This window comes from Periophthalmus magnuspinnatus, chromosome 18, assembly GCF_009829125.3.
Source record: "Periophthalmus magnuspinnatus isolate fPerMag1 chromosome 18, fPerMag1.2.pri, whole genome shotgun sequence".
Classification (NCBI taxonomy): domain Eukaryota; kingdom Metazoa; phylum Chordata; class Actinopteri; order Gobiiformes; family Gobiidae; genus Periophthalmus; species Periophthalmus magnuspinnatus.
The window spans coordinates 13,857,623-13,884,856 of record NC_047143.1 but is presented as its reverse complement, the minus strand read 5'-3'; the positions used below and the strand labels follow the sequence as shown (position 1 = coordinate 13,884,856).

Below are 27,234 nucleotides of genomic sequence, written 5' to 3'. Positions count from 1 at the left end.
TCTTGGTTGGTGTTGTCACGATATAAAATTTTCAAACTCAATTTTAATAGTAAGAAAAAGACTTGACACTGAATCCAATACAAAAATGATAATTAAAATGCTACTTTAGACAGGAGAGGCCCGGGAGGAGGCCCCGGGGAAGACCCAGGACACGCTGGAGGGACTATGTCTCTCGGCTGGCCTGGGAACGCCTTGGGGTCCCACCGGAGGAGCTGGAGGACGTGTCCGGGGTGAGGGAAGTCTGGGAGTCCCTGCTTAGACTGCTGCCCCCGCGACCCGGCCCCGGATAAGCGGAAGAAAATGGATGGATGGATGGAAAATAGAATGTGATGTTCAACATTAAATCACTGCTTTCTTGTATATTACCATGTGGTCTTATGTCTGTGTAAATTCTCATTCGTCCATGTAGGTTCCGTAGTGGTCCATGGGCATATACTTGGTCTTATGTGGTCTTATACTTATGCTGTTACAGCTCAAGATCATTCTAAAGCTATTCAGGAAAGGTTCATTTATGTCCTGTGAATGTGACTTTAGTAGTCACAGTAGTTTAGTTTCGATACTAGTTTTATGATTGATTAGTATCAGATTTTCAATACATTTGACAAGCCTAGTCTAGGTGCTGTCTGTGTTTTGTGTTGTCAAAAGCAGGAGAGGCTGAAATGAAAGGGGTAGTTAATTTCTGTGTTATCATATTTGTGGTTGTTGCTCCACATGTGTTTATTAGGATAAAACAGTGAACCAGCTGTTCATCTTTGAAATTTCATTTACTTCAAACTGGTGAAATAGAAAGAGGTTCAGTTACAAACCTTGTGCCTATGTTTACAAGTATGGGCTGTTCCTCTTAAGTTGTAGACACATGCAACTGGCTTTTGAGGATAACTTGGACTTATTATACTGACATGTTGACTCCAGACTAAGCTCCTGCATGAGTTTCCCATCTCCCTATAGAGAATGAGCCACACATGGGTGACCCTGGTTAATGGAGCCAAAAGAGCAAGAAAATAACTGTTTTTTGAGTTACATGTTTTTGTTTTTTTGAATTTCTACAGCGGAGGTGCCTCATAGTTTTGTACAAATTTAATTTAATTTTAACTGCACTACCATTTTCAATATATATTGAAGACATGAAATATAACACATGGACAAAATTGTTGGTATCTATCAGTTAATGAAAGAAAAACTCAATGGTCACAGAAATGACTTGAATGTGACAAAATTAATAATAAATACAAATTCTATGAAAGTCAGACACTGGTTTTCAATCATGCTTCAACAGAATTATTTAAAAAATTTAACTCATGAAACAGGCCTGGACAAAAATTATGGTACCCTTAACTTAATATTTTGTTGCACAATCTTTTGAGGCAATCCCTTCAATCAAACAATTATTGTAACTGTCAATTCTGCACCTCTCAGCAAGTATTTTGGCCTACTCCTCGTGAGCAAATTGCTCCAGTTGTCTCAGGTTTGAAGGGTGCCTTTTCCAGATAGCATGTTTCAGCTCCTTCCAAAAATACTCAATAGGATTTAGGTCAGGGCTCAAAGAAGGCCACTTTAGTATAGTCCAATTTTTTCCTCTTAGCCATTCTTCTGTGTTTTGGGTCATTGTCCTGTTGCAAGACCCATGACCCGCGACTGATACTGGCCAGCACATTTCTCTCTAGAATCCCTTGATAGTCTTTAGATTTCATTGTACTGTGTTGAGATTTCATTGTATTGTGCCAGATTCAGCAAAACAGCCCCAGACGATAACAGAGCCTCCTCCATGTTTCACAGTAGGGACAGCGTTCTTTTCTTGATATGTTTCATTTTTCCATCTGTGAACATAGAGCTGATGTGCCTTGGCAAAAAGTTCCATTTTTGTCTCATCTGTCCATAGGACATTCTTCCAGAAGCTTGTGGCTTGTCAACATGTAGTTTGGCACATTCCAGTCTGGCTTTTTTATTTGTTTTCAACAATGGTGTCCTCCTTGGATGTCTCCCATTAAGTCCACTTTGGTTCAAACAACGACGGATGGTGCGATCTGACACTGATGTTCCTTGAGTTTGAAGTTCACCTTTAATCTCTTTAGAAGTTGTTTTTTTTTTGGCTCTTTTGTTACCATTACTATTATCTGTCTATTTGATTTGTCATCAATTTTCCTCCTGTGGCCACATCCAGGGAGGTTGGCTACAGTCCCATGGATCAGAAATTTCTGAATATGTGCAACTGTAATCACAGGAATATCAAGCTGCTTGGAGGTGGTCTTACAGCCTTTACCTTTAACATGCTTGTCTATAATTTTCTTTCTAATCTTCCGAGACAACTCTTTCCTTTCTTTGTTTCCTCTGGTCCACGTTGAGTGTGGTACACTCCATGTCAGCAAACAGCACAGTGACTATCTGTAGCCCTATATATAGGCCCACTGACTGATCACAAGATTGTAGACACCTGTGATGCTAATTAATGGACACACCTTAGATTAACATGTCCCTTTGGGCACATTATTTTCAGTCTGTTTTTGTCATTTTTGTCCAGTCAGTCAGTCAGTCAGTCAGTCAGTCAGTCAGTCAGTCAGTCAGTCAGTCAGTCAGTCAGTCAGTCAGTCAGTCAGTCAGTCAGTCAGTCAGTCAGTCAGTCAGTCAGTCAGTCAGTCAGTCAGTCAGTCAGTCAGTCAGTCAGTCAGTCAGTCAGTCAGTCAGTCAGTCAGTCAGTCAGTCAGTCAGTCAGTCAGTCAGTCAGTCAGTCAGTCAGTCAGTCAGTCAGTCAGTCAGTCAGTCAGTCAGTCAGTCAGTCAGTCAGTCAGTCAGTCAGTCAGTCAGTCAGTCAGTCAGTCAGTCAGTCAGTCAGTCAGTCAGTCAGTCAGTCAGTCAGTCAGTCAGTCAGTCAGTCAGTCAGTCAGTCAGTCAGTCAGTCAGTCAGTCAGTCAGTCAGTCAGTCAGTCAGTCAGTCAGTCAGTCAGTCAGTCAGTCAGTCAGTCAGTCAGTCAGTCAGTCAGTCAGTCAGTCAGTCAGTCAGTCAGTCAGTCAGTCAGTCAGTCAGTCAGTCAGTCAGTCAGTCAGTCAGTCAGTCAGTCAGTCAGTCAGTCAGTCAGTCAGTCAGTCAGTCAGTCAGTCAGTCAGTCAGTCAGTCAGTCAGTCAGTCAGTCAGTCAGTCAGTCAGTCAGTCAGTCAGTCAGTCAGTCAGTCAGTCAGTCAGTCAGTCAGTCAGTCAGTCAGTCAGTCAGTCAGTCAGTCAGTCAGTCAGTCAGTCAGTCAGTCAGTCAGTCAGTCAGTCAGTCAGTCAGTCAGTCAGTCAGTCAGTCAGTCAGTCAGTCAGTCAGTCAGTCAGTCAGTCAGTCAGTCAGTCAGTCAGTCAGTCAGTCAGTCAGTCAGTCAGTCAGTCAGTCAGTCAGTCAGTCAGTCAGTCAGTCAGTCAGTCAGTCAGTCAGTCAGTCAGTCAGTCAGTCAGTCAGTCAGTCAGTCAGTCAGTCAGTCAGTCAGTCAGTCAGTCAGTCAGTCAGTCAGTCAGTCAGTCAGTCAGTCAGTCAGTCAGTCAGTCAGTCAGTCAGTCAGTCAGTCAGTCAGTCAGTCAGTCAGTCAGTCAGTCAGTCAGTCAGTCAGTCAGTCAGTCAGTCAGTCAGTCAGTCAGTCAGTCAGTCAGTCAGTCAGTCAGTCAGTCAGTCAGTCAGTCAGTCAGTCAGTCAGTCAGTCAGTCAGTCAGTCAGTCAGTCAGTCAGTCAGTCAGTCAGTCAGTCAGTCAGTCAGTCAGTCAGTCAGTCAGTCAGTCAGTCAGTCAGTCAGTCAGTCAGTCAGTCAGTCAGTCAGTCAGTCAGTCAGTCAGTCAGTCAGTCAGTCAGTCAGTCAGTCAGTCCAGTCAGTCAGTCAGTCAGTCAGTCAGTCAGTCAGTCAGTCAGTCAGTCAGTCAGTCAGTCAGTCAGTCAGTCAGTCAGTCAGTCAGTCAGTCAGTCAGTCAGTCAGTCAGTCAGTCAGTCAGTCAGTCAGTCAGTCAGTCAGTCAGTCAGTCAGTCAGTCAGTCAGTCAGTCAGTCAGTCAGTCAGTCAGTCAGTCAGTCAGTCAGTCAGTCAGTCAGTCAGTCAGTCAGTCAGTCAGTCAGTCAGTCAGTCAGTCAGTCTCTTTATTGTATTGTATAGTTGCCTAGACAATCCAAAATGTGTTGTCCTAGGAGATTATAGGTATTCAGATTAATTCATAGTTGTAAAACCATGTGCTACTGCTAGCAAGCTGTGCAAATGCTGTTCAGCTAGTGCTAACCTAGTGAAAGCAAGGTCAACACAAAGACGTACCATTATTCATATAAATCCAAACTAACACAAACTACATTCAATAGTTTAGTTCAGATAGTATGCTAATGACAATGGACATTTTTGGCTCAAGTTTGTCTAACAATGGAGGATGGTTGTCTTGTCAATGTGCGTGTAAGTTGCTTTTTTCGACAGGCTCTGCAGATTGGTGGCTCATGTTTTTTTTCTTTCAAATCCTTAATAATTCCACACATCAGATTTCACCTTCTTGACTGGACAGTATAAATGTGCGCCATCACTGGGATCCAGATCCCCTGCCTGCCCATGAGCCATGATGGTGACTGACAGTGGTGAAGATCCCACTTCAGAACAGGCACAGAAGCTAACAAATGTCATTGCTATGATAGAGGGCCCTTTATGGGTAAACACCAGAACTAACATCTAAGCATCATCCCTTAAGTGTGACTACTCCTCAGATGATAAAACATCACTAATTCTCTAGGTTAAAAGGCACACAGTGTAACTTATTAGTTGGAGGGGAAAGCACCTACTTGTCTCTTTGGAAGTGTATGATAAAGATCGATATGCTGTGCCTGGAATGTTTGACAGTATGTACATAAGTTGTTTTAACTGAGATAGCCAGGCAAAGTGACTGCAGAGTCGAGCCCGCACTTAGTAAGAATGCAAACCTTTAAATTATTAAAGGTTTGCTATCTTGTTATTCTTACTATTATACTAAATCGACTTTTCAGAGCTTTTGATCATTTTAAAATTAATTGTTTATAAAGTAAACTGCCGTTGGTGCACAGCCACTGCTCTGTACTTACTTCATTCTCAAATTTTAGGATTTGTTAGCATCACTAAAAAAAACTCCAGCTACACGACTCTTTGTTGTGATGACATTTATGCAGTTTTCTAATGTGGAAGTCAGCAGACTTTTTTCTTTTAAGTCATTTTCGATAAATATTGTGATTTAAAAGGTACAAATTATAGTATAATGATCCAGAGGTATCAGAGATTATAAATATATAACAGGCTCAAGCACAATATGTCTGCTTTAAGGCTTGATGGTACACAAATAAACATGGTAAAATAAATAAATAAATGAATAGACTAAATTGACTGATTTGGTGGATGTGTTGTGTCTTTCAGGAGGTGGACATCCTGGATATCAGCATTATTCGAGACACCAGGACGGGCAGATACGCCAAGCAGCCAAAGGTCAGTAAGCATGGGGCATAGTCCACCTGCCTACCCCTCCTGCTGTCCTCTCCTACTCATGTGTCACTCAAACGCTCTCACAGTGTAGGTACTAAAATCTCTATAGCCGCACTCACATCATGGGGACCTGCCACCCTTATGGGGACAAAAATCAGGTGCCCATGATGTAAAGACAGATTACATTTCTTTTGTAGTTTACAAGTTCTTCACCCAAAATGCCACATATTTGGGATGAATATGAAAAGTCATGTTTATGTTTCTTTTTATGTTTTACATTATTTTGTTTTTTGTTAACCAGAGAAAATTCAGTTCCAGGTGAACTCGTATATGATGTCAAGCATGGAAACTGATAAAAAAAAAAAAAAAGCATTTGCCTGTAGTCTTATCCTTGCACAAGATTGTGTCTTGTGAGTTAACAAACCATCCATCCATCTTGAGATACTCCCGTTCAAATTTGCCCAGTAGTGAGCAGACCAATCACAGGGCATCACCTTTTTAGTTTGTGAAAAATGTTCAGAAGGAAGCGCTTTTTGCATTTGTAGACATGAAAGATGTCTGTGCCTTTCTCTCAATTGGATGTAACTAATGTTTTATTTTTCAGCTTGTTCCACTGTTGTGATATTATGACCAATCAGATTCAAATATACATCAAGACATTCCGCCTTTTCCTGAGCCATTCCAGATTGATTAAATGTGTCAAACTCAATTCAGAGTGCTACACATATAATGGTTCATGTTAAGGCTAAGGATAGGTAAGTAGTGACTGTGGATAAGGTTGGGATCAGTCCCCCCCCCCCCCCCCCCCCCAGTCATAATGAAGTGCACGTTGGCATGCTACTTGTTGTTAGCTTTACCATGACGGTAATCAGGTAAGTGAGAAATAACAAATTGTGTTTGTCACATTGTTAAACTCGTAAAAATCCTGTACTGTGCTTTTAGCAAAACCCAATATGTGTGCGTGAGAGAGAAGGAGAGAGGGAGAGGAAGGGTGCATGTGTGAGGTCAGGAAGATGTGGCGGGTGAGCTGGCAATTGACAGGATGTGGTTGCGTAAGAGATCTGGGTGAATCGTCTTCATGAGGGCTGTTATCAGACATGCACATGTGACAAATGCCCCCACGACACATGCCCCCACTGCAGACAGTCACACACATGCACATAAACACATGCATATAAATAACAACATGCACATGCATATAAGCAGACACACATGCACATAAATAACCACATAAACACACACAGATAAACACACGAACAAGACCAGAGATACTCCTCTAGACCTAGCAGGGAAGTGGGAAAAAATGTTTTTTGTTTTGTTTTTGTTTTTGTTTTTGTTTTTGTTTTTTTTGTTTTTTGTTTTGTTTTTTGTTTTTTTTCAATTTCAAATACTGGTTTTAGATTATTTTGTCAGCAAAATACATAGTTAGTGTAGGTAACATAGGTAGGTATTAATATACAGTATGTATTATAAAAGTAGGAAAATATTGGAAAATCTGTATTGGCTGATGAAAATAAAAGTGCACCGTAATGTTTCAGACAACGGTATCAAGTAATATGTGGTAATTTTGTTGTTCATTTTCATTTAGTGCAATAGCCAAAGTCATGCATAGGCATGTCAATATTCCCCAGCCAGAATATATATATATATATTTTAATTTTCTTTATTTTTTTTACATATTAGTTTCATTTCATTTGACCACTTTCTAAATATCTGACAGTTTGGGAAAACACACACAATACAATCAGAATAAACTAATATAATAATATATAATTTTCTGAAAATGTTAAACTTTAATATTTATTCATTTAAAGAGGGGGTATTTTACTTCTATGGGGTATTAACTGCTAACACATTTAGATATTTAGATCACCATTTTACCTTTTATTGCTTTCGGTGACCTATAGCATTTCCAAAACAACATATTTATGTTTTTAGCACTCTGAGTTTCCCCTCCCATTGCTCCCCGCATTAAATCACTTCCCCCTCAAAGCATTATAACACAATAAGCACGCATCCCGCTAATGAAACTACTGCATATCACAGACTTGTCACGTTGCTGTATACAGTTTTATATCATGTTTTTGTACATTTATGTTGTGTAGGAGCATGGGTGATGTAGACTTGTAGGCTCAGCACAGAATCTTACAGCTAACCGTAAGGAGGGTTTAAATAGGGTGTGGGAAAGATCACTAAAACACTCAAACATGTTTTTTGTTTTTTTTTAAATAGATTTTATAGTACAAATTATGCATGTATTGGACAAATGACATACATCCTTTTTTCCTTAATTAGATAAAATTAAATGAAATGAAGTAAAAAATAATAATATTAAAAATAACACAGTTGAGTAGCAGAACCAGAACAAAGGGGAACAATGGCTTTTAAATAAAGTCCGATCTTAGTGGTTTTACAAAATCCAACCAGTCTTTCCATGTATTTTCAAATGTCTCTGTTTCTAATCTTAAAGTATAAGTCAGTTTCTCCATAACATAAATATCATGCATCACATCAAACCAGGTACCTTTGCCCTTAACCATTTCCTAGTAATACCTTTTTTCCCTGCTAGCAACAGGATCCTAAACAATTTAATATTCTTTTTTTTGCCCAAAGTTTGCCCAAATAAAACAGTTCAAAGGTGTAAGGAAGGTCAGTATTGAGTACTTTATCTATACATTTCTTTAAATCTGACCAGTAATTCTTTAACGAGGGACATGCCCAAAAATATGCACCTGATTTGCCACCTCTTCACCGCACTGTCTCCAACAGCTTGTCTCTCGATACTTTATCTGAGCCGGAGCTCTAAAAAATCCTACTACATTTTTCCAGGCATGCTCTCTCCACATCAAAGATGATGTAGTTTTCCATATATGTTGATTAATCTCTATCCATTCCTCCTCTGTCAAATGTATATGTGCTTCAACTTCCCATTTCCTTGTTATATATTGTTTGTCTTCATTTTTTAAGTTTTCTACCCCTATGTATATCTTTGCAATCTGTTTTTTATTTAATTTGGACTGGTAAGCAAGCATAAACAAGTTAGTCACTTCTGCATCAACTACATAGTTTTCCTTGTTAATGTCATGTTCTAAATAGTGTCTTAACTGTAAGAATCTATAGAAATCTGTCATGATGCCTGTATTTTCTGTCTCCCTGTGTGCTCTCCCCCTCCCCTCACCTGTCTGAGCCTGGAACTGGGCGTAGTTCCTGGCTCCTCCCGCACGCACCTGGAGCGCATCAGCGCAATTACCTCCACCTGCTGCAGAGCATAAGTGGAGCCAGGACCAGACACTCAGTGCAAGATCGTCTGCTTATCTACATCTTGTTTGGTGCCGGTTCATCTGCGTATCATCATCCACATCCTGTCTCCTTCACTGCTCCAGCTCCCGCCTGGCTTCCCCGACCTGGTATGGTACTGTTTCACCTTGTCTCCTGCACACTACGCCCCTGGACCTCGCCCTGCACCCTGCTCCTTTCCCTGGCTCTGGTCCACTGGTCTTTGCCTCTGTGGTCCACGTTCCCGGACCCCGGCTCATCCTCTGCACCTCGCTCCGGCGCCGTACCGCGTGCTCCGCTCCTGGATCCTGCCCTGGACTCTGGCTCCTGTTCCCCACTGGATTAATAATTGTGTTTGAACTGAATTTCACCACTTTGTAAATAAACACTGTAAATCTGCCCCGAGACTGCACGTCTTTGGTCCATCCAACCCCACCGGTTACGACAAAATCTTGGTTTGCCAAACCAAATTGTTTTTTGATCATTTGAAAGCTTTTGCATTTTTTTATTTTCCAAAACTTCCCACCACATGTATGGGCCTTCCCAAATTAGTGCCCATCGCTTCTATTGGGAATAAACTTTGTATCGTATCCAACCCATCTTAGCAGCTTACAGGACATTTTCAGGTTATTCTTTGCAACAATTTCAAACCATACTTTCAGAGAGACATTAAGCCATGGATTTATTTCCCCACTGAATTGTTTATAAAATGTATCATCCCCAATTAATGCCTGGATTGGAGTCCCCCACATTCTACTGTTTTCTATTTCCTTCCACTTAGCAGACTATGAGGGGTTACACAAATTCAACAAAACGTTTAATTGTGCTGCTTGATAGTAACTCCTTAAACATGGTAAAGCCTTAACCCTTGACTTTGGGCAGCTGTAATGTTCTATATTTGATTCATGGCCTGCACCCCTGCTAAATATACCTTGAAATAAATCTGTCCCATTCTATGAATTCCCTAAACACATACAATACTCGAGGGAGAATATTAATTTTGATTACTTCCACCCTCGATGCAATTGTCATGTATGGAATTAAGTTCCACCTCTCTATTTCTTCCTTTATTTTGGACATTAGTGGGTCATAATTCGCCATTTTTAATTGGGTCAAGTCTTTTGTCAAATTTACACCAAGATATTTTATTGCTTTCTGATCCCAATCAATTTCATATAGATTTTTAATATTGTCTGCTGGGTTGTAGTTAAAAGTAAGGACTTGTGTTTTTTGTACGTTTATTTTGTAGCCAGATTTTTGTTCAAAAACTTTAAATTCTGACATGAGTGCTGGTAAAGAAGTACCAGGATAGGACAAATATATCAAGACATCATCTGCAAATAGTTCAATGTTTTGCATCCCTCCCTTCATAGCTATACCCTCTATATTTTTATTTTGTTTTATTGGCTAGACTAAGGGGTTCAAGAAACAACGCAAACAGAAGTGGGCTTACTGAGCACCCCTGTCTGCATCCTCTTTTTAGTCCAATATTATTGGATAAGCCTCCATTAACTCTAATTCTGGCAGTTGGTGCAACATACAACGCTTGTATTGTCTTAATTATTGTTTCATGGAAGTTGAACCTCTGCAACACCCGGTACAGAAAGTCCCAACTGACTGAATCAAATGCTTCTCGGCGTCCATCCCCATAATAACTGCTTCCGTTTGTCTTTCCGTTATATGCTGCATTACGTGTAATGTCTGTCTCATGTTATCTTGGGTCTGTCTTTATTTTATAAAACCTGTCCGATCTAACTGGATAATCCCAGGCAGAATGTTTTCCATATGTCTAACCAAAATTGCTGTAAACAATCTGTAGTCCTGATTGAGAACACTAATAGGTCTATAGTTGGAACAATCCAATTCATCTTTGCCTTCCTTTGGGATCACTGATATTATTGCTTCTCGCCATGAATATGGTATCTCACCTTTCTGTAGCACCCAGTTAAAAGTTTTTTGTAGAACTGGAATTAATAGCTCTTTGAACGTTTTATACCACTCTGGGGTATAACCATTTGCACCGGGGGACTTGTTTGTCTTTAGTTTTGAAATTGCAGAATCAAGCTCTTTCTCCATAATCTCAGAGACTAGACATCAATTCTGTTCATCAGTCACTTTTGGTAACCTCAATTTGTCTAAGAATGTATCAATTTCAATTGCGTTGTCAACTGTTGATTTTGCATATAAATGTGTATAATATATTTCAAAACACCTTAGGATGTCCTCAGTTTTATACTTTACTTACTTATACTTTAGTCTGCGGGTCTCTCATCCCATAAATACTTTTTTTGCCTCTTCTTTTTTTTTACTTGTAAGCTAGTAACTTTGTTGATTTCCCTCCAATTTCATAATAGCTTTGTTTCGTGAACATAATTTTTTTCAGTATTTTTTCAGAAAGGATCTCATTTATCTCCGCTTTCTTCTGTAAATCTTGGTACAGGTCATCTGTAAGATTTTGTTTGTGTTCTTTTTTATTTTTTTTAATTCTGACTTCAATACTTCAAGTTTCTTTTGCCTTTGTTTTTTCAAATAAGCTGATTTGGCAATTTTCCCTCTTAACACTGCCTTGCACGCATCCCATAGCACTGGCGGGGACACCTCCCTATTGTCATTTTCATCCAAATATCTTTGAATGTCAATTTTTATTTCTTCTTTTAGTACTCCCCTCAATACATTGGAGTTAAGCCTCCAGAGTGTCTTCTTTCTCTCAGGTGTCAGAGTCAGATTCATATATACAAGACAATGGTTGGACAGATCCATCACCCCAATCTCACAACTCGCCACTCTATATCTATCTTTGCTGTACATCAGGAAGTAATCAATTCTTGAGCAAGTATTGTGCCGAGAGGAGAAAAATGTATAGTCCCGAGTCATGGGATGTAACTCTCTCCAAACATCCATGATACCCATTTCCTCCATCATGTCCTTAATTTTCTTAGCTATTGCATTTTTTGGTGGACTTCCTGTTGACGTATCTAGTTGTGGGTCAATCCTCTGATTTAGGTCTCCTCCTACAATCAATAAATCCTCCCCCTCAGATGTCATCAAATCAAATAGATGTCTGTAGAATGTCCATTCTGACCCCGGAGGTGCATATATATTCAAAAAGCAAATTGATATCCCCTCTAATCCCCTTTAACCATTACATATCATCCCTCTCGATCACTTACAACCGATATATTTTTTTTATGGGACCTTACCAGATCAGGATCGCAACCCCCCTTCTGTGGCCTGATTTATATGATGCAGCATATACCTGGGAGTATCCACTTCTCTTTAATTTGTCATGCTCTTTTTCTGTCAAGTAGGTTTCCTGTAGAAAAGCTACTCCCACCCCCTCCTTTTTCATCTTGCTTAGAATTTTACTTTTAATTGGGTTGAGGGTTCCATTTACATTGTATGAAGATATTTTAACCAGGTTTTTCTGTAAAGCCATATTTTAAATGTGTATATTTGCAATTATTCCCCATGCTACAACCACAACACTGAACAAAGAACATAACCAAACCAACTTCAATATAACTATGCTTTGCTAACTATGCAGATTATGTAGTGTTCAACAGACTAATAAAACAAGTAATAAAGCAACAATAAAATAGTCAAATAGAAGTAAAGTGCCTCAGTATGTTTAAAGTGCATCAGAAAAAAACAATAGCAATAACAATAGCTATAACAATACTACCAGATGTACCCACGAGGGTAGCATCCGGTAGCTATATATCCAACTGGTGTGGACACAGCAGTATAATAAGAGTCGTCTGATAGTCTGGATACCCGTCTGATATTGTTAGTGAGCACAAGACTGGCGCTCTAAAAGCCAATCTTTGACGGCCCGTGAGAAGCTGTGAAAATCTGCCATGTTCTTTCAGTTGTCTGGGAGCCCGTTCCATTCTTTAATGGCTTTGTAGGAGAAGGCAGATTGGGAAAAAGCAGACTTTCTTTTGGGAACATTGCAGTCACCCCTTGAGACAGACCTTAGTGCTCTGTTAGTGAGTTGAGCACGTGGTTGTACAAAGGTTTTCAAGGGGGGTGGGGCAGCGTCATGAAGGATTTTATGCACCAGGCGGATATCAGAGTATCTGATCAAATTGTCAAAGCTTAAAATTGTATATTTGTCTAATATATTGCAATGGTGGTATCACTGGGAATTTTTATCAAAAATTTTGAGTGCCTGATTGTGCAAAGATCTTATTGGAATATAGGTCGCTTTGGCTTGAGACCAGGACGACATGCAGTACAGGATGTGAGAGATTATCATTGCATTGAAGTAAGATTTTGCAGCTTCCAATGACAACAAGTTCCTAATATAACGGAAGTTTGTGACATTGTATTTCGACACCTTACAGACCTTCTTAACATGCTTCTTAAAGGTTAGTCTGGGGTCCAAGATGACGCCCAAATACTTGACTTCCTCAACGTTTTTGAGCATGTAACCGTCCACATAAATATTTGGAAGAACACAGTGATTTTGTTTGTTAGAGAAGTACATTGTGACAGTTTTTTCTGTATTCAATGAGAGGTTCATGCCATGAAACCACTCCATTGATTTTTCCAAAACCTTAGAGAGTTTGGCTGCCACAGAGTTTGCATCTGAACCATGTGTAAAGAAAACCGTGTCGTCAGCGTACATCAAAACCTCCACATCCTTGCAAATAGACGGTAGGTCATTGATGTACAAACTGAAAAGCAACGGCCCCAGAATGGATCCTTGGGGAACGCCTGTAGTACATGATCTGAATGGCGAGGTTTTGTCATTTATCCGTACACATTGGTAGCGGTTCGCAAGATATGATTGGAATCAAGTGATGGTGTTGGCAGAAAGATTGAAATGTAGCAATTTTCTGAGTGATTAACGGTGTGGAAAGCCTTACGCAAATCCAGGAAAACAGCCCCAACCACCCCTCCCTTGTCCAAGTTGGATTTGAGCACTTCAATAAAATAACAACATGCAGTATCGGTGGAATGTTTAGATCTAAAGCCAAACTGCATGGGATGTATCATATTTCTTTCATCTAGATGCTCTATCATCTGTTCAGCTACAATTTTTTCGATCACCTTGGAGACGGCTGGGAGAATACTGATGGGTCTATAATTTGTGACAGCCCCTCTGTTTCCTGACTTAAAAATAGGTGTTACTATAGCTGTTTTAAAAACTTCTGGAAATAGACATTCATTAAAAGACTGATTGATTATATGCATAATTGATGCTGCAAAGATGGTTTTATGTTTCTTTAAAAAGAGCAGATCTAGAACCCATGAGTCCTTTACTTTGGAATTTGATCGTGCAGAGATAGTTTTAATGACCCTATCTTCACTCACACATATCAGGTCCATTGCACCCTCCAAAAAACATCGAGGTCCTTCCATATTGCCCTGGGCCACAGATCCATCCTGAAGTACAGGAGGCAGCTCTGGATCTGAGGACATAGTTCGCCACAATTAAGCTGTCCTTTTCAGTGGCTTGTCCCGCCGGTGGGAGTGTATTGTTGTTGGAGGTTTTGTTAAGTTCAATGGGTTTGTTGCTGGTCCGCTCTCTCCCAGATAATTTGTTGATACATCTCCATATAATTTTACTATTTCCTTTAGCTTGGTTAGCTCTTGAACATCATTCGGTCTGATCCCAACCTAGATTTGAGATACCTTTTAAGAGTGGCATCCCTTTCCTTCATTAGGAGCCATACATTTTCATTAAACCGAGGGAGAGCCTTTTTACTTTTAAATTTTCTCTGCTGTGTTTTTGTATATTTTAAAAGAATTTGAGCAACTGCATTTTTAAGCGTGTTGCAGGTCTGTTCTGCGTCCTGGCCACTGACAAGGTCATTATGCACCGTGTTTTTAATATCAGTGTCAAGTTGCTCCATGTCCCGTTTCGCGATAAAAGAGGTAAAAACTTTTTCTTTTTCTGTAACGACTTTTGGGCAGTTTTCTCGAGACTAATGTGAGATTATGGTCTGAAATACTGGTTATTAAGTTAAAAGTTTTGCTGACGCAGTCCTGTTTGTTCGTGAAGATTAAATCTAACAATGTTTTCGTTGAGCCAGTTATCCTGGTTGGATTTTTTATTACTTGAGTTAGATTAAATTGCTTGGCCAACTGCCTTAATTTACTGGATCTCGTTTTGTCTAACCAATTTAGATTAAAATCTCCCATTATTATCGTTTCCTTGTTTGTGCAAAGTTTAAGTACCTCTTTAAACCAGTCAAAAAACACATCTTTCTCATTAGGAGGTCTATATAACACGACAACACTAAACAACATTTCAGGAGATAAACTGATTGTAACGGCCACACATTCCAGGCCATTTTGAGGTAGATCGATCCGTTTACATTGGAATTGTTCTTTGACGTATAAGATTACTCCTCCACCTTTTTTGTTTGGTCTGTCCCTTCTAAAAAAATTGTAGTTGGGGATTTTATATGCACCTGTGGGGGTGTTTTGTTCAATCCATGTCTCAGACAGTCCCAAGAAATGCAGTCAGTTAATAATTTTTCAAGTTGTTCAGATTTAGCTGGAAGACTCCTGATGTTTATATGTCCACTGAAAAATCCTCTGGGCTTAGCATTAGAGTCCCAAAGTATTTTTGCGTGGTTCACAGTTTGTAGCAGTTTGGTTTGTTGTTGTCTGTTAAATACCTTTGCTGTTGTACATAACTGTGATGGGGGGGAGAGTTCTATCCTACTTCCCGCAGCCGCTGGAGTTGGCCCCGGTGCTAAGCCGAGGTCCGCCGCAGCTGGAATTGGCCCCGGTGCCAGCCCGAGGTCCGCTGCCACTGGAGTTAGCCCCAGTGTTAGCCCGAGGTCCGCCGCTGGAGTTGGCCTTGGTGCCAGCCCAAGGTCCGCCGCCGCTGGAGTTAGCCCCGGTGTTAGCCCGAGGTCCACCGCCGCTGGAGTTTGCCCCGGTGCCAGCCCGAGGTCCGCCGCCGCTGGAGTTGGCCCCAGTGCCAGCCCGAGGTCCGCCGCCGCTGGAGTTGGCCCCGGTACTGAGCCGAGGTCCGCCGCCACTGGAGCCAGTCCCGGTACCGCCGCTGATGTAGTCAATCCTGGAGCTGGAGCCAGCCGCCTGCACAGGGTGGCCGATGGCAGCCCGGGCGCTAGCCAGCTGCCCAGGGTGGGTGGCGCCAGCCCAGGTGCTAACCAGCTTCCCGGGGTGGATGGAGTTAGCCCAGGTGCTAGCCAACTGCCCGGGGTGGATGGAGTTAGCCCAGGTGCTGACCAGCTGCCCGGGGTGGATGGAGTTAGCCCAGGTGCTGACCAGCTGCCTGGGGTGGATGGAGTTAGCCCAGGTGCTGACCAGCTGCCCGGGGTGGATGGAGTTAGCCCAGGTGCTAACCAGCTGCCCCACAGTGAGAGGATGTAGGGTGCACTGATGTGCTCTCCTTTCGATGTTAAGTTCACATAGTAGTTCAAAGCCCAGGTTCTCTTTTAGGAGGGACTAAATAAAGGCAATCATTGACTGGGCTCCATCTTCTGACCCTTCCTTCACACCGTGAATTCTGATATTATCCCTTCTGGAGCGTCCCTCTTGGTCAGTCAGGCTGTCCATGAACTGCTTCTGTATTTTCAACAGCTCCAGAGTTGCGTCCTCAATGTTTTGAATGTGCTCCTCCGATTCCATTATGCGTTCCTCTGCTTCTGCAACGCGAGTGTTTGTCTTTTTAATGTCATCTTTCAGCTCCTTGAATGATTCTGCGTGTTTACGCCGAAAATCTTTTATTTCACGGAGTATGGTTTGTAGATCTGACATGTTATCTGGTACGGGTCCCTTGTCCGCTAACATGGTTTCCACTGTTAGCGTTGCAGCTGCTAGCTCATCTGGCCTTGCAACTTCTTCGATGTCTTCTCATGTGTTACGTTCTGTCCTCTTTGTTCTCCCTCTTGTCATATTAGTGTCCCCTTTGGTGCTATTCAACATTTGGTTTGGTAAAATCAGAAAAGAACGGTCCTCGAGGTTTTTTTTTAAACTTTAGTCGGGGAACACTCCCTCTAACCCGCCGCCATGTCCATCACCCACCCGGAAGTCTCAGATATGTTTTTGATGAGGGAACATTATAACAAGGTAGAAAGCTTAAAAAAAATCTATTTTGTATAATATACTCTCTTGAATGATTTGATTAATAAGCCTCCATCCGAAAATCACAATGTTACTCTTAATAAAAAACTTCTGATAATTCCTAAAATGTTACCTTGTGGTAACTCTCAAGAGTGTCTTGCTGCAGACCTCCACCCAGAGACAACCCTACTCCACAGACATCGACCACAATGCACCTCCACCGACATGTCCCTCACCATTTTACTTTACAAACAACTTTATTACACTTTCTATTTGTTATTGAGTTGTTAAAGCGAAGCACTTCAAAGAAATTTAATCACCATTAGATTTCATTTCTAGTTTGAACTGAACTAGCTTCTGTTGTCTCTGATCTACTCTCCTTGTGTAGGTTAATTAGCAGTTTAAAACATGTTGTCATTGTCTCAACTAAAGATAAATATGAATGGATATTTAACTCATCATTACTCTACATATACAAGGTCGTGAATAGCATAGGCATATTAGATGTAGTTTACGTCTGGGTAAGATTGGGCACAAATGGTTAAGGAAAAAGGGTTTTGGCTTGTGTTTAGTGTACAACATTGTTCATTTTTGTTACATTACATTGAAAACAATGGAAACTGTGAACCTTGGCAGTCTTTTGGCATGGCCAGTGTTTGTTTACATTTATTGACGTGTGGATAGAGTTGAGTCATGTGAGGGTCCTCCTGGTGGAGGTATGCAGCTAGATCCCTCTCGAGTACCTGGATGTGCAGTTGAGCATCGTGTGTTTGTGTGGCAGGATCCAAAGGTCCGTGAGGTGCTGGGCTTTGGGAAGGGGGAGAACGTTGAAGGGAAGCTGGTCACCATCGTCTGTGGAACCGATCTGGTCAGCATCTCCTTCCTCAACTTCCAGGCCGTGCAGGAAGACACAGCCAAGGTAAACCTGGAGTCATAGGCTTGTAATGTAATGCAACGGGTTTATCAAGGTCATGTTATGAACTTTTTTTTTTTTTTTTTTTTACCAATAATACACCTTTAATTGAATCTGTAATTGAATAAATACAAGATAAATAAGCTTAAGTTTGACATACTGTGGAACATTGAAGACAACACGATAACATCTCTTTGGAGACGAGCAGGAGGCTGACCTTCCACCTCTTGGAATATTTAACTTTAAAACAATTAAAGTAAAATGATTGTCAGTAGGTAGGTAGTATGCAGCTACATTTACTCAGTTACTTACTTTTAACTTTAAAAGAAATTGTACTTTTCAGAGTACTTTCTTCCTCCGCTTCAGATATGATTACGTTTTTTTAGTTTGTGTCTACCCTTTGAAAATACCAGATTTTATGCATTATGCAATGATGTTATGTCTCGAACATTAGTCTTACAGTGGCTCTTACTTGAGTAGTACTTTACCCACATGCTTTTTTACTCTCATTGAGTAATTTCTTAGACCACTACTTTGCTTTTCTAGTTGATTTATTTTATTTGAATCAATTTTTTGGATACTCTACCCACCTCTATTTATATTGCTCTGCTAGGATTGGTGTAACAGATGTCCTTTCTCACTCTGTCTCTCTTTCGTTTCCAGGTTTGGACAGATGAACTCTTCACATTGGCTACAAACATCCTGTCTCAGAATGCAGCACGCAACACGTTTCTGCTCAAAGCGTGAGTGTGGAGTGGACAGTCCACAGCTGTGTCCTCTCTGCTCTTGTCTAAATCCATTTGTCTGTGTCCTCTCTGCACCTGTCTAATCTTGTCTGTGTGCATCCTCCCTGCATGTATCTAACCTAGTCTGTCTGTGTCTTTTCTGCACCTGTCTAACCCTGTCTGTGTCCTTTCTGCTCCTGTCTAACCATGTGTCTTGTGTCCTCTCTGCACCTGTCTATCCCAATGTGTCTGTGTCCTCCCTGCTTCTGTTTAACACCACACGTCTCTGTCCTCTCTGCACCTGTCAAACTTATACTGTACACTTTATTTTATTTCTTTCTAGACATTTCAGTCTTAAGTCAAAATACACAAGTCTGAAAAAGGAATAGGCAAAAGCCAAAGCTTATGACACCTACCCCTTTTATACTAAACATAAAGATAAAGAGCTGCTGCATTTACAATGTACACAGTAAAGAAAAGAGAAAAATAAATAAGTAGAAGAATAGAACATAATTCAGCATTCAGTTCCACTGTATGAATTTATAATTTTCTTTTTATACAAACTTTTGAAACGTCTCAACATTCTACAATCTTTGATATTTTCATTTACTCTATTCCAAATATTTACTCCAATGGTTGAAATACAGTGCTGTTTTACATTTGTTCTAACCCTTGGTTTTTGAAATACCTCATGCCCTCAAAGATTATAAATACCACCCCATTTTTTAAACAGATCTTGAATATGAAATGGTAATTGTTTATACTTAATTTTATACATAAATTGTGTGGTTCTATAGTCTACCAGGTTCTTGAATTTCATTGTATTTTTTATTTTTTTTTTTTACAAAAAATCATTAGTATGAGCCCTGTAAGGGGCTTTATTCATGATTCGCAGTGCTCGTTTTTGGTCAGTAGTAATATGGATGGTATATATGTTTGATATGTATTGCCCCACACTTCCACGGCGTAAATCATGTATGGAAGTATCAATGAACTATACAAAATGAACAATGTTTTTTTGTCCAAGCATTCTTTCACTTTCAATATGATTACTAAAGATTTTCATAATCTTTATGAATTGTATGTGACTTTTCCAATTTAGCTTGTTTTGGATTATTATTCCTAAAAATATAATCTGATTTATTTGTTCTGTCACTGTATTATGAATATTAAATTCCTGCTCACTTTTGTTTGGAAATTTGTAAATACTATGAATTTAGTTTTCTTTAGATTTAAAGTTTATTTATTTGAGTCGAACCAGCTTTTCAACAATTTTTAGATCTTTTTCTACCTCCTCAATTACTGTTTCTGAATTATTATGCCATTATTATTATGTATTATATTTGTATCATCTGCAAATAATATAAGCTGTAAAACTTTTGAAACCAAACATAAATCATTAATATACAAAATAAAGAGCAAAGGGCTCAACACTGACCCCTGGGGGAGCCATAGGTCACCGTTTGGAGCTCTGAATCAACTCCATTTATATGAACATATTGTGATCTATTGTCTATATAACTTTTGATCCAAGAGAAAGCCACACCCCTGATTACTGATGTGTGCAATCTCCTGAGTAGTAGATCGTGATTGACTGTATCAAAAGCTTTAGTTAAATCTAGAAACACTCCAATTGCGTATTGTTTATTGTCTATTGCATTAGATATATTTTCGACTAGATCTATTAAAGCAAAAATAGTGGTTCCATTTGATCTAAAGCCATATTGCTGTCACAAAGTATATTATGTCTTTCAAGGTAATTGTATAATCTTTTATGGAATAGTTTCTCATTTTTGTAAAATGAGACAATAGAGAAATATGTCTGTAATTTGTAAGATCATGTTGATCATCGGACGTGTAAATAGGGATAACCTTTGCCATCTTCATCCCTTCAGGGAATACACCCGACTGCAAAGATAGATAAAAAATATAGGTGACTGGATTAACTATGTAGTCAATTGTTTCTTTCAGCACACACATGTCTAGTCCATTCCAATCTGTTGAATTTTTGTTCTTGCTTTGTTTGACAATTGTACAAATTTCCATCTCGTCTGTTCCTTGTAGCAATATTGTTTTATCCTGCTTAGGTATTCTACTGAGTATGTCATTCTCTTGATTAGATTCCGGAGTATCTTTTGCCAATTTAGAACCAATATTACTAAAATAATTATAAAATTAATGTGCAATTTCCTTAGGCTGACATCACAATGTGAGAATTTTTTTTTTAATTTATTTAAAACATTCCAAGTGTTTTTACAAAATTGAACAATAATATTCTTTTTTTTTCCTTAATCTCATAAAACTTATTAATTTATTCTTGTATGTTTCATAGGTAACCTTTGCCTCACTTGTACATTTTTTTTTTTTAAAGTCTTTATACAATTTTGTTTTTTTTTTCTTGCATGCTTTTTGGATACCTTTAGTCATCCAAGGCTTTTCAGCAAATTTGTTACAGGTTGGTCCACTAACTAAAGGACATTTTTTTTTCAAAAAGAGAGCAAAAGATTTTAAGAAAAACTTCATATGCTGTATTTACATTATCTACATACACATTGTCCCAATTTTGTTGCATTAAGTCACGTTTAAATTGACTGAAAGTTTTCTGTCTATATATTTTGACTGTTTTTATGTCATTATGCATTTTTGTGACTTTCTTTTTAACTATAAAGATTGGTAGATGATCTGATACATCATTTATTAAAAGTCCACATGTTGTTTCACTTTCTATAATGTTGGTGAATATATTGTCAATCAATGTTGCACTGTTTCTTGTTATTCGAGTTCAAACCCCGTGTGTCTGTCTCCTCTCTGCACCTGTCTAACTCATGTGTCTGTGTCCCCTTTGCACCTGTTGCTCCATGTGTCTGTGTCTTTTATGCACCCATCTCACCCCATGTCTGTGTCCTCTCTGCATCTGTCTGACTCATGTGTCTTTGTCCTCTCTGCACCTGCCACCCATGCATCTGTGCCCTCTGCACCTGTCAGACCCCATCTGTCTGTGTCCTCTCTGCACCTGTCTGGACTGACCATCTGGAGTGCCTAGAAAACTCCTGGTGCTGCAGATGTCTAGTCCAAATCTGGATACTGAGGCACCTTTTGAACAGGTCACTGTCAGACCTGTGCGCAACACCACGCACAGCTCTGACACCACGCACTGTCTTATGTAATGCTCTTGGCCTGCTCTTATTCAGCTTTCCCTGGCTGTATACACTCTACCATAAGTTCACTGTGGCCTCACATCCATGTGGCCCCATGCAGATGTGGTCCTGACCCAGGCCAACCCAAAGCCGACAGGCGGAGGCTGATGCAAGAGCACTAGCCCCTCTCCCGAGCGGCAGCATCCTCATAGCTGCTGCTGGTAGTAAGTCTGTTCGTGGAAATCAGGCTGAAATCAGGACATTTTGTGAACACTAGGATTGTTTTCATGCCGATAAAGGCCTCCTACACTCTTCAATCTTCACGCCAGTATTTATTTTACTTCAATAGATATATTTGTGTTCTGTTGTTTTTAGCTCATTGAAGAAAAGATGCCGGTTTTCATGTGGTGCGATTAAAGTTCGGACGTCCACATTGTATTTCTTATGTGATTTCTGCAAAGGAGCAAACGCTATTATCGTAAAGTAAAGTAAAGTGACATAAAACATGAGTTCAGATGTCCTGACACGTGTGTGAAACTTGTGGAATTTACGGACCACTTGAGGCCCCTGCTGTGACTCTGCACTCTGAGCATCCAGGGGCATGCACAACAACTACGCTCAGGGGGACCTGTTAAACATATTTATTTTCATATACTAATTGATTTCATTTCTATCACTATAATTTAAAAAATGAAAAAACAAACAAACATTTAATTACACTCTGTGTAAAAAAATACAGGTCAATAAAAACAGGCCAGCAATTTCACATCTAAAAGTCAGTTTTGGATCAAATCAGTTCAGTTATAATCAAATTATACACAAATATTATATTAGTACGCTTAGCCTATAATATCAACTGACATAAAAAGTACGTTTTTTTTTTTTTTTTTTCGAATTGCACAATCGTGGGGCTGGTCCAGACCAAAAAGTCGAGGGCCCATTTCCTCTGCCAGTCTTTCTGTATCCTCTGTGTTCCTGTCTATGTGTCTGTGTTCGCTTTGCACCTGTTGCCCCATGTGTCTGTTTCCTCTCTGCACCTGTCTCACACCATGGCTGTGTCCTCTCTGCACCTCTCTAACCCATTTGTCTGTGTCCTTCTACAGGTACACACGACTAAAGCTTCAAGTCAACCAGGAGGGCAAGATTGCTGTCAAGAAGTGAGAGATCATTTATTACGAATTACTCTAGTCTTTTGGTATTCATATTTGCATCATCATATACGAGGTTAGAGCCAGTCAGCTCAAAGACAAGTCCATCGTGGCTTGGCAAAAATTACATTCTTGAATAATAATTTTTAAAAAAAACTAAAACAAAACTCATTGAAGTTTTATTTAAATATTTGAGTACTTTTTATATTGAATAAAAATTGGAGTTAAAATAATGGTAATGGCTTTCTAGAGGTGGAAAGTTAAAACCATCTTGATGCAGCTAAAATAAGTGTGTGTATGCATATATATATATATACACATACACATACACACGGACAAAATTGTTGGTATCTGTCGGTTAATGAAAGAAAAACTCACAATGGTCACAGAAATAACTTGAATCTGACAAAAGTAATAAATAAAAAAATCTATGAAATTTAACCAATGAAAGTCAGACATTGCTTTGCAACCATGCTTCAACAGAATTATTTAAAAAAAATAATCTCATGAAACAGGCCTGGACAAAAATGATGATACTCTTAACTTAATATTTTGTTGTACAACCTTTTAAGTCCTCTCAGCATTTATTTTGGCCCACGCCTCATGAGCAAATTGCTCCAGTTGTCTTAGGTTTGAAGGGTGCCTTTTCCAGATGGCATGTTTCAGCTCCTTCCAAAGATGATCAATAGGATTTAGGTCAGGGCTCATAGAAGGCTACTTTAGAATAGTCCAGTGTTTTCCTCTTCTTCGGTGTTTTTAGCTGTGTGTTTTGGGTCATTGTCCTGTTGCAAGACCCATGACCTGCAACTGAGACCAAGCTTTCTGACACTGGCCAGCACATTTCTCTCTAGAATCCCTTGATAGTCTTCATTGTACTGTCTTGAGATTTCATTGTATAGTGCCAGATGCAGCAAAGCAGCCCCAGAAGATAACAGAGCCTCCTCCATGTTTCACAGTAGGGACAGTGTTCTTTTCTTGATATTCTGTGCCTCCTGGTGTCCTCCTTGGTCGTCTCTCATTAAGTCCACTTTGGTTGAAACATCGATAGATGGTGCGATCTGACACTGATGTTCCTTGAGTTTGAAGTTCACCTTTAATCTCTTTAGAAGTTTTTTTGGGCTCTTTTGTTACCATTCCTATTATCCGTCTCTTTGATTTGTCATCAATTTTCCTCCTGCCGCCACACCTAGGGAGGTTGGCTACAGTCCCATGGATCAGAAATTTCTGAATAATATGTGCAACTGTAGTCACAGGAATATCAAGCTGCTTGGAGGTGGTCTTATAGCCTTTACCTTTAACATGCTTGTCTATAATTTTCTTTCTAATCTCCTGAGACAACTCTTTGCTCTTTGCTTCCTCTGGTCCATGTTGAGTGTGATACACACCATGTCAGCAAACAGCACAGTGACTACCTGTAGCCCTATATATAGGCCCACTGAGAGAGAGAGAGAGAGAGAGAGAGAGAGAGAGAGAGAGAGAGAGAGAGAGAGAGAGAGAGAGAGAGAGAGAGAGAGAGAGAGAGAGAGAGAGAGAGAGAGAGAGAGAGAGAGAGAGAGAGAGAGAGAGAGAGAGAGAGAGAGAGAGAGAGAGAGAGAGAGAGAGAGAGAGAGAGAGAGAGAGAGAGAGAGAGAGAGAGAGAGAGAGAGAGAGAGAGAGAGAGAGAGAGAGAGAGAGAGAGAGAGAGAGAGAGAGAGAGAGAGAGAGAGAGAGAGAGAGAGAGAGAGAGAGAGAGAGAGAGAGAGAGAGAGAGAGAGAGAGAGAGAGAGAGAGAGAGAGAGAGAGAGAGAGAGAGAGAGAGAATTTATTCTACATAAAAAATGGTGAATTTATACCATTCTTAAAATGCTCATGCTTATCATAAATTTTCCCCCAAAATTGTTCAGCGTTAGAATCCACCCAAATCTTGCCAAAAACTACTTAAATGAAGATAAATGTACTAGTTGCACACAGTTTATCCTGAACTTCATAAAGATACATGCTCCAGTGCAATATTTTATTCATTTGTTCATTTATATCGTTCTAAATTTCCCCCCAATGCTCTTCCTAATACTACATTTTATTTATAATAGGGCCAGCAACTAATCATTATTTACTCATTAACAATGTTTTTTTTTTGAGTAGACGACTAAGCAAATGATTATTTCTGTTGTGCTTGGGGGATGTATTGAAACCAAATAAACCCTGAACAATGGTGATGAAGGCTTTTAGGTATTGAATATTAATAAATTGTATATATTTTTTAAAATAAAAAATCCTCGTTGGATTGCAGTTTAGCCCAGGTGTATACTTGTGATTCTGTTCTAGCCCTGGTTTTCTTCTGGGTTTAGTCCCAGTTTTGATGTGGTGATGTGGTGAAGTTTACATTTTTTTGTTTCTCCTCTCTGTCATGTTTCAGTATTCTGAAACTGTTCTCGGATAAGAAACGGGTGGAGACAGCTCTGGAACAGTGTGGTCTCATCAATAACAAGGTAATTATCTTTGAGATTTTATTAAGAACATGACCTCCATGTTTCTTTTAATTTGGGACTTATCACATGGCTTCAAATGAACTTATGACACATTATCCATATCATAGTTAACAGGATGGTATTTTCATGTTTTTTGTTTTGTTTTTTCTTTTGTTTTTTTTCATTATTGATGTTTACATGAAAATATGTTGTACATTTTATAAATAATGTTAAATAAATCAAATATGACTTTTAATAATAGTCATAATCTTGTTTTTGGAAAAAACAACAACATTGTAATTACAAAGTTTTTGATGTTGTCATTTAGTGTTTTGTTTCTCAAGATGATTATCCAATCAGAAAGGAGAATGAGCCTCATACGAGTTTCTCATTTGGGTTGCCAGATCGAAGGACTAAATCCAGGTAGTTTAAGTGTAAAAGCACTGTCTCTGATCCAGATCCCTAAAACACAGCACCTGTAGCCAACCAATAATCAGTGCTAGTGCAACCTCTGCTGCTTATGTGAGTGAATTCTAGACGTATTCTGAGTTTTCACATGAGGCATGCCTTGTCCATACACTGAAAAATGTATGTGTCCTAAATGTAGGTTACGGCTTGGGTTCAGCTGTAACTGTAAATTTTTTTTTTTCACCTCAGGCTACATACCCTGTGTTTAGCTAATAACCATGTTCATGAATTATTATCTTCATATAATAATGAATTAGCATCATTATTATCATATCATTAACTGATCAAACTAAACATATTTGCAATGCATTTCAAATATTACATTTTTGAAAACTACATATTGTGCAGCCATAGATTTAATCATAGATGACAGTTCATCAGTGTTTTTTCCAATGAAGATGTTTGTGTGTCAGCCAGAGCTATCTCTTCATATCTGTGTCACAAGACTCAGGAGAGCCACCAGATTGTGTAAGCCTGCTCCTCTACTACTGTTCATGGAGAGACATAAATGCACTTAACCACTTTTGAACATCTTGGTAAAATCATATTAACATGCAATTTACTGAATAATACTATAATACTACTACATATTAAACCAATAATGGCTTCACACTAAAGCAGTATGCAGTCTTCAAACACAAACAGACGACAGTCACCACCCATAATTTTTCTGCAACTTAAAGGAATAATATCGGGAAGTCTTGTGTTTGTGAGTGTACATGTCTTCTAAATTATCAAAGAGTGGGTATTATATTTTGATTTTTTAGAGCTTTCTACCATGTTATATTGTTTTTCCCTCATCAAAAACATGTTTGAAGTGGTTTTATATGTCATACATGCATGTTTGCGTAATCCAGCAACCTCTCCTGGGCCCTATTCAAACCCTCCTCACGGTTAGCAGTATAATTCTGTAAAAGACTCGTCCTACAAGCCTGAATCACCCATGTTCCCATAAGACAATTTTTCATAAATATACAAAAGGAGGATATGAAACAGTATACTATAACTTCACAAATGATGCAATGTACAGCAGTTTCATTAGGGGTGTCCTAACTTTTTATAAAGAGGGCCAAAATGAAATGAAAATGTGTGGGGGCCGACCGTTTGGCCTGATCATTCTTTGAACCATTAATATTAAATGCAAATAAACTATTTATTTTTTTACTTTTTATTGCACATGGCTTTCGCCTTTCAAAAACAAAATGAATGATACACAGATTATAAATATGAAAAAGTGAACATTTAAACTGCGGTTTTGATAATCGCAGTAAAATAAATTCACTGAGATTTTAGAATTTATTCACCTCAGAAGACTAACTTGCCTGCACTAATGTGAAGGGTGATACTTAGATCTGAGGTAAATAGACCAGGTCTGGCTCAAAGACAGTAGTTTTGATGCGCAAAACGTCACACAGGTGAGAGTCAGTTAGTCCTCGCACCGTTCTTGTTAAAGTTCATAACCGTCTTCTCACACAAATATGCCAACCAGACAAGCTCAGCATTTTCTTAGGAAATTTTCGAATTTCTTTAAACCTGCCATCTACTGCCATCTTCTGGTGAAATATAATATTGCTTGTACATGTTTATTTTACACTGGTCAACGGTGCTGAGGGGCCACACATAATTTATA

The 27,234-nt window shown here is 39.4% G+C and overlaps 1 protein-coding gene across 1 annotated transcript in view; it reads left to right on the top strand.

Annotated features, from left to right (window-relative positions):
- The window catches only part of plcb3 (phospholipase C, beta 3 (phosphatidylinositol-specific)), a 272,787-nt gene that overhangs the window by 74,345 nt on the left and 171,208 nt on the right, over positions 1 to 27,234 (top strand). The window contains exons 3-7 of the mRNA XM_033983597.2: positions 5,376 to 5,444; positions 17,548 to 17,685; positions 18,343 to 18,422; positions 22,645 to 22,698; positions 25,085 to 25,157. Of these exons, the coding sequence (XP_033839488.1) occupies positions 5,376 to 5,444; positions 17,548 to 17,685; positions 18,343 to 18,422; positions 22,645 to 22,698; positions 25,085 to 25,157 (414 nt within the window). The remainder of the gene's footprint in view (positions 1 to 5,375; positions 5,445 to 17,547; positions 17,686 to 18,342; positions 18,423 to 22,644; positions 22,699 to 25,084; positions 25,158 to 27,234) is intronic.